This window comes from Mastomys coucha, unplaced genomic scaffold (genome assembly GCF_008632895.1).
Source record: "Mastomys coucha isolate ucsf_1 unplaced genomic scaffold, UCSF_Mcou_1 pScaffold18, whole genome shotgun sequence".
NCBI lineage: Eukaryota > Metazoa > Chordata > Mammalia > Rodentia > Muridae > Mastomys > Mastomys coucha.
Window position 1 is genome coordinate 69,672,958 of NW_022196900.1, and position 12,117 is coordinate 69,685,074.

The 12,117-nt window shown below is 40.3% G+C and overlaps 1 protein-coding gene across 2 annotated transcripts in view; it reads right to left on the reverse strand.

The window, feature by feature from the left end:
- The window catches only part of Elavl4 (ELAV like RNA binding protein 4), a 138,834-nt gene extending 127,135 nt beyond the window's left edge, over positions 1–11,699 (reverse strand). Inside the window, exon 1 of one of the 2 annotated variants that reach the window (XM_031378198.1) lies at positions 11,559–11,699. In XM_031378198.1, the coding sequence (XP_031234058.1) occupies positions 11,559–11,576 (18 nt within the window). In that variant the 5' untranslated portion in view covers positions 11,577–11,699. The remainder of the gene's footprint in view (positions 1–11,558) is intronic. The other variant, XM_031378190.1, reaches the window with a different exon arrangement.
- Between the last annotated feature and the right edge of the window lie 418 nt (positions 11,700–12,117).

Consider the following 12,117-nt stretch of genomic DNA (forward strand, 5'->3'; position numbering starts at 1 on the left):
ATAAATTTATTGTTTTTAATAGCTGAGTAGTACTCCATTGTGTAGATATAGCACAATTTCTGTATCCATTTAACTGATGCAGCGTATGCTTTGAAAACTTGAGGTGAAATTTAAATTATACAAAATTAACCATTTTCAAGTGAACAGTTCAGTGGCAGTAGGCAAGTTCATGTCATTTCACAGCCACTATCTTTATCTAGTTCCAAAACATTTGCTTCATTCCGAAGTAAAGCCACTTATTCACTAAGCAGTTTCTCCCATTTCTCTCTTTTCTCCCTCATGGCAAACACCAATCCACCTTCTAGTTGTCTGATTTATCTGATCCAGGTACCAGATGCCTCATAAATGGTCACACACAATCTGTGACCCTTTCATCTAGCCTTTGTCACTTCATATGCCTTGGAGATTCATCCCTGTCATAGGACACTTGAGAACTCCATTCCTTCTGTCACCAAGGAGTACTATATTATGTGCTCTTATCACAATTTGTCTATCTATTCATTCACTGATAGTCATTTGAGGTGTTTCCAATTTGCAAGTAGTGCTGCTGGGAACATGTGTGAACATGAATTCAAATAACTGTGGCCCATTCTTTTGAATGTATACTTAGGAGTATACTATGAACATCAGATGATAATGTTGTACTTATGCTTTGAGAAGTTGACAGACTGGCCCAAGAGGCTACGCTACTCTACATTCCAATTATCACATGAGGGTTTCCACATCACAAACACTTGTCTTCATGTGTTTAGTTTTAAAAATTATTACAGCCCCGCTAGTGGATATGAAGTTGCATATCACTATAGTCTTGATTTGGATTTCTCTATGATTGATGGCATTCAATATTTTCTAATGCCTTTCTTTTGGCTACTTTTAAAAACAACAAGCAGAGATATAAATTTGAGCTAAAATTCAGTTGCATGCGAGGCTTTCAAATACAAATAACTCAATTAACATGGCAGCTGAGGCAATACTTCCTATGAACTTCACTCTGTTCATGCATACAACTTATTCCTAAGTTTCTTTCAGTTTGTTTTCCCAGTGGTGACTGAAAAACACATATGCATTTCATAAATGTTATCTGAGAATCAGAGAAGTAGAATGCATAAGAAAAATGTAGGCTTCACAGGGGCAAGAGCAATAACTGTAGGAATAAGATTCGCAATATGGACCCCAAATAGAACTGCAGATAGGAAGGCAGAAGATTGGAACTAGGATAATTCTCCAAGATTCGTCTGCCTAGGGCTCAGTGAACAGAGATGAGATTAGCCAGGATATTGAACTCAGAGACAAGAACATGGTGATAAAGGAATTGACTCAGAATTATTAATTCAGAGTTTCACTTTCACTTTTTAAAAAAATTCTTCCACTTTTATGCTTCTTTTGTAACACCCTTCCTATGTGGAAAATTGTAAGAGAAGAAAAATGAAAAGGTGATACACAAACAAAAGGTAATAAAGTTGCTGCTTACGAGCATTTCTCAAGTTTCCGTGTTCGGGCTTTTCTTCTTCTATGTTCTATCCTGGCCTTATCTCTGCTGCACATCAGTTCAGTACTGTCTGGCTGTCTGGCTGTCTGGCTGTCTGTGGTTATGATGACAGTGCTTACACACTGCTTATCTCAATTTGGTTGGCAAATTTATTAAGCTTGTTCTCTGGCTTACAAATGAGAGCACGCTGTCCACTGAGCAGAATTAGGCATGGAAGCAGACTGTGGTGCCCTGTGCCTCTTATTTAACACCACTCTGTGATTAGGGGACAAATCACTGACTTGTTCTTTACTCTGAATTCTCTCCCTTTGCAACCTCTGATTCTTCCATTTCAAACATTAGCAAAGAAAATTAAGCTCACTCCAATTTGGTAAACTGTGTTGGGTCTATTCATCTCTTTAAATTAATTACAATACTATACCTCTGCATCATTACACCACTAAAGAATAAACCATTTTCGAAGGCAAGAGAGCTATTTCAATGTCTAAGAATGTTCCACATATTCACAGGTCTCTTAACTTCTGCTCTTTTGTCACATGCCCTTAAACAACATAGTAACCCTACCCAAATGATAAGATAATGAGCTGCTTGTTTGCTTCTTGCTTTGGTTTTTGTTGTTGCTGTTATTTTTGTCTTTGTTTTTGTTAACTTGGTGGAAACCTAGACATCATTTGGAAGAGAGATTTTTTTTTTATTAGGTGTTTTCTTTATTTACAATATCTCCTTTCCCAGGTTCCCCTCCAAAAGAAAAAAGAAAAAAAAATAAGAAAAATGAAAACAAAAAACCAAAAACTAAAACAATTCCATTCCCTCCCTCCTCCCCCTGCTCATCATCCCACCCTCTCCCACTTCCTGGCCCTGGCATTCCTCTACACTGGGGCATAGAACCTTCACAGGGCCAAGGTTGGAAGAAAGAATCTTAACTGAGAAAATGCCTTTGTAAGATTGGCCTATAGGCAGGTATGTGGGGATATTTTCTTAACAAATGAGGGCCCAAGCACACTGGAGGTGGTGCCACTCCTGGGTGGGTAGTCTTGGGGTGTATAAGAACTGAGCACATTAAGAGAAGCAAGACATTAAGCAGCTCCCCTTTAAATTTAGCTCCTGCCGCCGGGTTCTTTCCTTGAGTTCCAACCTTGGCTTCTCTCAATGGATTATGACTCAAGGTATGTAAGTCAAATAAACCCTTTCCTCCTCAAGTTGGTTTTGGACATAGTCTTTTATCACAGCCACAGAAACCCTAACTAAGACAAGCATTATTGTGGTTGTCATTCATGCTCCTGTCAAAAGTCATCATCTGATGAGACACAGAAACCCTTCCTAGGACACAAACTTTAAATATGACTTTTGTTACTAAAGTCATCAACCAGGCCCTGACAGAGTATTAATTACAATGACCCAATTAAGACCCTCAAAATAGCTGCTTTGCAGGTGATCTTCTTTCAAAATCTAATGCCTTGAGACCTGAAAGAATATTATCATCAGACACATGGAGGTGAAGGGGAAATCAATTTTAAAAATAAATAAAAATCCCTTCTATAACAGCAGCAGAGCAAGAAAATACAAAGAAACTATAGGGTAGACAAGAGGCCAGAGTTGCACAGAATCCTAGTCTGTTCCAAGCCACAAACACATGCCTCCATGGCATAGACTCCTTACATTAAAGCACTTGCTAGTTGATGACTCTCAAAATTATTACATTTTACAAATGTCTTCTCCAGCAAACCTTCCTTGATTTTAATTAAAATCAGTTAAAAAAAACCGACAACAACTTTAATACTCCTTGTTTAGCCTTTGATTGACTCATACTGATACCTTTGTTCAATAAATAATTTATTAACTATCCACTAACTAGAGTCCAGAACCTATTACAGGACCAGAGGTCTGGGACTCTAGGGAATACAATGACAAATAAGAGCTAGTTTCTGTTCTCATAGGGTTGAGTGCCTTTTTCTATCTCTGTCAACTCTGCCTATGGGGCCCAAAAGGGTTCATGTAGTATTTTCAACAGAACCCTGGTGGATAAGTAGCTTTCTTTAACAAATGGTGGGGCTAAGAGCAAGTAAAGATACTATAGGTAGAAAAGTGGATATAAAGAATGGTTTGTAAACTGCAAATAATCGGAAGTATACGATTTGAATGGGAGAAAGTGGCATGCCACAAGGTTGATTTAAGGGTGGAGATGGATGGAGAAAGGCAAATCAATAAACTTGGGCATCATTATGTGGATAGTGTGTGGTCCAGAGAAATAAAGAGGTCAGGTCTGTGTTTTAGGGATAGCATTTACTATTTGTGATCAAAGAGAAGGAAAGGGACTTGAAAGTCACACAGAGTAAAGCGGATTTTGTGTTAGAAATAGCGGTGAGACTTCAAAAAGGAAACTCAAAGGTCTTACTATTCAGCGTATCTACTATTCTGTGACTAACTAAAAGCAGCAGTCTGATCGAGTCCTAATATTGCTTCCCTACTTCTCTTTTGGAGAGATGACATGCTTCATTTGTGGTGGTATGGTAAATGACATTAATAAAGAGTCCCTCTCTTTACGAAAGGGGTTTCTAAAACTAAAAATACATATAAATAATAATTTAATGTAACATGCTTTTATATAGGATATAAAATAAGATACTTTTGAGACCAGGATAGCAAGGCTTTTTTTTTTTCTTTTTTCAATAGTATCTACTAGTTAGTTCAGGTTTCTTTGTGGAATATTCAAAATTGATTATGACTATGAGGAACAGAAACAGGATTCAAGCAGTTACCTTGCCATTTATCACATGTCAATGCTTGGACAAACCACCCAACTTCTCTAGGTTGTCAGTTTTAGGAAGCTATGTGTTAGGATTTCAACAATAAACAGAAAGCACATTCCCAAAGTGGCTTGGAGTAAGATTTAGTGAAGAAAAATCATGAAGGGTTGGATAAAGACATTGGGGCTGGCATCAGGGAGACAATACTAGCCCTAGACCTTGAGCGACTCCAAAGAGAAAAAGCTGTAGCTATAGATTGGCTAGGGGTGTGGCTCCACATAACTCATTAACCATCCAGAAGCCAGACAGGCAGGGAGCTCACCCTACCTCTTTCAACAAACATTTTTTTTTTTTTATATTTCATATATTCTCAACAGTGGATAGGCTGAATCTTTCTAGAAAGAAGAGAACACAAGAGCCCAATGGCAGTCCAGGAAGGTCTATGATAAACAAACAAACAAACAAATAAACAAAATTGTGGGCAAATGAAATATACTATGTTCCAAACAGAACAACTGTCCACCTTTCTCTCACATAGATTTGTTAAGAGGCTCAAACAAAATAACATGTAAAAATACATTGCAATTTTAAAAAAGTATGCAAATATAACCATCATGAGATCTATAAGAAGCAATAACAAATAATGATACAAGACTCTAAAGGTTGACAGATGTCAATCTTTCAGAATAAGTGTTTCTTTTTTTAAAATTATTTTTCTTTCTGGTCAAAAATTAAAATGTAATGGAAAATCTCCAGTACCAAATTGTTTGAGTCTAAGTGAAAAAGTAGTTCCCTTAATGTGAAGTAACAGAGGCCAGGCAGGAACCAGAAGTCTCTTTCTTCTGTGGTCTCAAACCAGTTTTTCCTATAAACATCATTTCACGTGCAAAAAAAATCTTTTAACAGTCATTGATAGAGAAACATCATGTTCTTAGCATGTAAGCTAAGTATCTATTTAGTCATTGGTAGACAATATTTTTGGGAAATTTTTATTCAGCACATAAGCCCTACCATCAAATTCAGAATCACACATCACCTTCTTGCCCCTTCAAACAACCAGCCACACTGATTGCCTTGCTGTTCCTGGAACCACCGCTTTCTAAAAGTGTTAGCTTTGGATATTCCCTCTGCTTATGTTTTAGAGTTAAGTCTCTCACTCTCCTCAACTTCTGTTATAATGTCACTGTCTCAATGAGGTCTACTCCATTCAGGATTGCAATTTCTTGCTTGAGTCTCTAACTCTCTTGTCTTAGCCTATCTTTTTCCTCCGTTGCTTTTCTAATTTTCTAACATGCTATGCACTGTACGTCATTATTACCATTATTTTTGAGTTTTATCTCCCTTTTCCCCTAGCTCCCAGGGACAGCTGAGTTTTGGGTAAGCCCCTTTAGCCAGGCCTGACCCATACTAGGCACACAGTAAGTACTCCTTTGGTTCAATCAGTCCATTACTTAGTTATGTAAAATGGCTTCAGAAGTCTCAAGGACTGTATAAACTGCAAGTTTGTACCAATGTAAATTTCAAAGACCCCAAAAGGAAAGTTATTTTGATGCCGTATTTTAGATCTCATAGCCTCATCCAAGCATCAATTTGTCCTTAAATTTTACTTATAGGTGAAACCTCATGTAAAGTTTAATCCACATTTTAATTGTATGTAAAAGCACCACTGTTCTATTAAAGGAAACATGAGATGAAGCATAAATTAGTACTATAGATCATAAGAGTTTGCAACTGGAGCTGAAAAGATGGCTCAGAAATTAAGAGCATTTGTTGCTTTTCCAGAGGACCAGGGTTGAAGTCCCTGCGCTCATCTGGCAAACTACAATTCTTTGTAACTCCAGTTTCAGAGGAGCTGACATCATCTCCTGGCATTTAAGTATTGCACAGACATAAACAATAAACCCTCCGGCAAAATACACACACACACACACACACACACACACACACACACACACACACACACACACAAATAAACCTTTTTAAAAAATTAATGAGGACCAACCAAAGAGTACACAGGGGGTACCCATGGCTTCAGCTGGATATGTAGCAGAAGACTGCCTTATTCGGCATCACTGGGAGGGAAGCCCCTTGGTCCCTCCCATCAAGTGGAGGCTTGATGACTCAGGATAGGGCAATGCTAGGCTGCTGAGGCAGGAGCGGGTGGGTGGGTGGGAGAGCACCCTCATAGAGGCAGGGGGTGGGAGAAGGAGATGGGGGTTTGTGGAAGGGAAACTGGGAAGGGGGATAACATTTGAAATTATTAAATAAAATAACCAATAAAAATGAAAAAAATGAGGGCTTGCAATGAACACACTTTGGATAACTGCAAACTCTATCATTATGCTAGTAAAGTGTAAGGATTCCTCCAGCAACTAGGTACGATGTGGCAGCTACAATGTCAACACTAGCCACTTGACGGTGGATCAGAGGCTGTGCCAATGAACTCAAACTGATCACAATATACATAAGTGCATTTTTGGACCATTTCTGCCAAAGCAACAGAAGTTTATAGTTCTTCTACATTTTTCTTAAACAAAGTATTAGGTTGTGATGGATAAACATTCTGAGTAAAGATGGATTTCAAACTGTAGGCAGTTTAAGTGTCTCTGCACAAACCATTGTGAGGCTGCTTTTCGTGGACAAAGGTGGCTTGTAGACCAAACTGTTCATAAATTCTTGCTTTGCACTTCAGGAAAAAACCACCAAAGGATTAACATTATTATTTTGTTGCAGAGAAAAATAGAAAGTCAAATTAAGAGCTCACCGATGCTCCAGTGTAGGAGAATGCCAGGACCAGGAAGCAGGAGTGGGTGAGTTGGTGAGCAGTGGGAGGGGAGAAGGGATAGGGGGGTTTTGGAGGGGAAACCAGGAAAGGGGATAACATTTGAAATGTAAATAAATAAAATATCTAATAAAAACTGTGACAATAAAAAAAGTAAAAAAAATTAAGAGCTCACATGACAATTCGATATAAAACTGCTAAAAGCTTCCTTCTAGCAAGTCAAACCTCCTATCTGTTACTACATGACCCAAAAGATTAGGATGTCACTGAATGACCATCTTTCTCTGTCAATGAAGGATATTATCCGCCCCCCCCCATGAAGGATATTATTAATAGTGGACTTTGTTACAAACTGATCTCAGTTTGGACATTGGTCCTAACACTGTTTCAGTGGTAATTAGTGTCCCATATAAAATGTATGTGTGGTGTGAGTGTGAGTGTGAGTGTGTGTGTGTGTGTGTGTGTGCGTGTGTGTGTGTGCCTATGTGCAAGTGTGGCTATGTACTTTTTGGCACATGATAAATGTTTTAGAGTTTTTCACTGTAGCAACATTTAAATTAAAATTGAACTGCTTCAAAACTAGAATCAATACGTGGTCTATTTTGTATATTACATACTGAACTATTTCAAAAGAGGCAATTTAGCCTTGTTTTAAGTAAATACTTGTGTGTGTATCAGGAAACACACACATCATGTGTAGTAGGAAACTGTGCCCCTCAGAAATCACATATAGAATGAATATAACCTCCAATCACTTAGAATGTGACTGGATTTTGAAATAACAGCCTTTAAAGAGATCCAAAGATGAAATGAGTCATATTATGTGGGCCCTACTCAGAGAAGCTGTATTTCTTTAAAACTGTGGAGATTAGATCCAGGAAGAAGTAAGGCCTACAGAGAGACAAAGAAGATGATCAACCACAGTCCTAGGAAAGAAGCCCCCTAAAAACTTTGCTAACACCACAACCTTGAGCTTCTGGAAGACAGAAGCATGTGGGCTGAATTGCTGATTTAAGCCACCCGTTGTATGGCATTTGTTATGGCACCAAGGGACCTTAGTCCATTCCTAAAATGATGAAAAAAAATCCTAAAACTTCAGTTCCTAATCCTAAATCACACATATCAATGATAATGGCTACCTCGGTTATAAAAAACGATAGGCATGTTCCCACAGTGAATCAGACGACCAGGGACTAAGCTTTGCTTTTAAATAAACTAACATCCATATTTTAAAACCTATACTTTTTTTTTCATAAAACACAGTACTATTCAATATTTCCCCCTTAAATAGTTGTTATCATAATTAAACCATTTTGAAGAATAGAGAAGAAATTTCCAAATTTGTCAGTAACTTCTAAGTAGTTAGGGACTTTATTTATTCCTTCTATCTAAGATGTAAAATGATTTCTCAAATCTTATGTTTATTTGTTCGCACCTTATTTCCACTGTGTAGTTCCTAACCACTAAGCCACCTCTCCACCCATACCCTTACCACCCCCTCATCCTACAATTTGCAACATTTCCCTCTTTATATTCTTTCTTAGCAAAACTTGTGCTCTAGGATGAGAAACCAGGGAAATGAATATATTGTAGTTTTTGCCTGTATTCCCAAAAGTTAACATTCAAAGTTTATGAAAATTATGTTTAGATAAATGAGATTTACTTCAAACATTTCACTGATAAATCTTGGCTGGTGTCTACTTCAAAAGCTTTTCAAAACATCATTTTGGAGAGCAGACACTAAAATCAACCTGCTGTTAAGAAACCAAAGTTTATATTGTATCTATATGTATTGATTTCTGATCTTTCAAAGAAAAAAAATACAAATACATAAACTTTAGTAACTGGCATGTATCAACAGTTACTACATTCTGGGGTGTAAGCACTTTAACATATCTCATTTAGCTGTGAACAAAGAAAAGAATTTCCTGAAAACAGGGGATGGGGTGCAAAGTCCCTGAGTTCTGGACTCTGTCTCACTGGACACATATACTATGCAAACAAGGTCTGCTAGATTTAAAAACTCTACAGTGGTTTTTAAGAAGGCTCCTCATAAAGTATATGCAAGCTCCAAACTAAATATAGTCACAAGGCAAACCACCACTCGTCTCCACACAGCATCATTCTTGATGTGGACCTGAAACATTAAAGCTGCTCTCTCTACAACTCCAGACAAACTCAGAAGAAAAGCCTTAATGGGGAGGAACCTCTGGGAGTTAGTCACTGACCTGTACAGAAGTATCTCCTAAAGACATTACCTAACTTATCTGGGGGTTAATTTACTTTTAATTGTTTTTGAGATGCAATCAAATTCACAATTCTTAATTCTAAATCTGATAAGCTTTGACAAAGACATAACACTGTGCCCATCGTTCTAATCAAGATGGTGCATTTTTCAATCACCTCAGTGATTTCCTTTGTACACCTTTCCAATTTAATTCTCCTCAACTAGACATGTACATATGTGTGTATATATATGCACATTTATTTATTCGTTTAGTTGAGACAGGGTCTGGCTGTACAGCCAAGGCTGGTCTTGAACTCTTGGTCCCTCTCAGCCTCTGCAACAGATAGCTATTTTTCAATAGACAGTAGCAGTGAGGACAAATAACGACTGTAGGCACAATTAGTTTCCATTTGGCAGCTGCTGCACAGGTATGGTGTTCTATTTAATTCTCATATCAACTTTGTAAGATTTGTGTTTTAACCAACCTTCTACCCCAGTCTCTGAATAGACAATTGGGGGGAGGGGGAAACCAAGATATTAATTATGCATATTCATAACCACTGAGTGGTGGATGATATCAGAATCAAGACTATGAGTCAGAAGCCCTTATTCAAATGTATAGCCTATATATAAAGTTAGGGGGCAGTCTCCCACACTGGATTGTGGGTCAGACTGGGTAAGTCTCTCTCTTTCTCTCTCTCTTTTCCCCCTCCCCCAGGAATCTCTGTTAACTTCAAACACACACTAAGTAGAGGAATTAGAGGCCAACTGATCTAACTCATAACCCCACCCTAACTAAAATCCACACCAGAGTACCTTATCTTAACAAGCAAGCAGGGTTTCCAGGTTAATACAAAAGATAACTAAAGAGGATTACTTAGGAGTTCTTTAAATGAAAGACTGCATGTAAATCCCTGGTATGTTTCTGGAGTAGTTAGGAAATGGTGGGAAATCCTTTAGAGAGGTAGGTGGGTCATAACCTTCTCAGCCCCAGTGGATTTTGTTAAGTGCTTTGAAAACCCAGTAGGAGTTCATCCACAGTGTCACAGGCCACCCTGCCAGAGAGCCACCAGGTAAGGGGGCTGGGAGCTTTGTATTGTCATTTTGTTAAGGAAGCAGGGAGGGAAACATCTGGATTGAACCTTTTGATTCCCCGTTACATTAATTTTTATTCAGTGTTTTAAATTCAACCCACTCACATTTACAAAACACTTCACACAGACTACTTCCTCATGAATGGAGCTCCATTCACATCTCACCTAAAACATCAAACTTATTCTGAAATGACTGAGGTTAAAGCTTGTTCAGTGTCAATTTGCAAGTATTATAAAATATGAAAAACCAGGCAGATGAATGCAGGAGGGTAATGTGAGGGCAATGCTTTACAAAAAAACAAGGCAGCTAGGGTAAGGACCTCCAGGGCTTCCAGGAACCCATCCTGCTCCTGACAAACCATTGTGGGGGCGGGCATTTAATCCCTCAGAGGGAAGATTTTATGAGAATTATTGCCCATGAGCAGTATCTGCTAACAGCTTGGGAATCAATATGATTCATCCCCCTCCTTCCCCCAAGAACCTGGAGCTGTTTTCTAGAAGTTCCTCCCTTGCCCCCGCTTCCCCGGGCCTTTCCAATTCTCTTAATATATGTTGGGGGAGGGGAAGCTGTGTCGCTTTAACAGGTTCACAGCTTCGGAGCCTGCGTTTACTAAATCTTAAATGTCTTGACAACCTCCCGTCCAAAGAAAGACAATTATAACACACGGACACTCTACCCAACACCTGAGCCTCTTTCCTCCTTAAACGGAGCACCGCTCAGGACAACAGACTAGCGGATTCCGTCTTATCTAGAAACACAAATCCCGGGTCTGCAATCAGGAAGGGCACTCAGAGGGTGCACGCCTCCCTGCGCGACAATTAACCAGAGTCACAAAGGCTGAGGGGCCCCTGAGAATCCGCGCTCGTGAGCCCGGCACCTTGGGGCCGGACTTTTCGGCGCCATCAGTTCAGCAAAGCCACCCGGAGACGGGGGGGGAGTGGCGCGAGTCGCCACCGGTAGCCTGACTGGGGACCAGGGGAGGAAAGGCACCCACTCAAATTTCCTCGCTTCTCCCAGAAGGAAGTCGCGGGGGACAGTGAGGGCATGGGCCTGAGCCCCCTCGGAGGCGACTTGGAAGCTCGTTCCCGACCCCGAGGGCCGGTCAGGGACGCACGGTCCACAGGCCGGTGGCGACCACGTGGCCGGCGGGCGCCAGTGCTGGTGACGGCGGGTGGGCGGGGCGTTGGGGGCGCGCCGCGGGCGCTCAGGCGCCGCTACCTGGTTCTGGAGTCGCATCTTCGCGGAGGCGGGGTCCGGGGGACAGCGACAGAGGCCCCGGCGGGTGCAGCGGGTTCGAAGACGCTAGACGAGTCGCTTCACACTGGGTCCCGCGCTGCACACTCGTCGCTCGCTACGCCGTCCCCGCCGCCGCCTCTAGGGGGCGCTGGACGTGGAGGCGGAGGACCCATCCTGAGACCCTGGTTCCCTTCAAGGGGTTGGGCTTGGATATATAAATAAATACTAATGCTTAGACATCTAAAGGAACAATTTTTTTTTATTCCAAAACTGCGACTTATGCTGTTGAGTTTTAAGCGCGATACTTTTTTCACGGTTCAAGTACATCAACACAACTTTGACTGACAGAACTTCTCTCTGACAGGGAATGTAAGATTGGAAGTAGATGCTTCAAGCTATATTAGGCTGTTTGCTGTGTTAAGATACTGTCTATCCAAGTAAAGTGAGGAATGGGAATGACCGACATCAGTATCATGCCGCCCCTACCCCCTCCACCACACACACACACACACACACACACACACACACACACACACACACA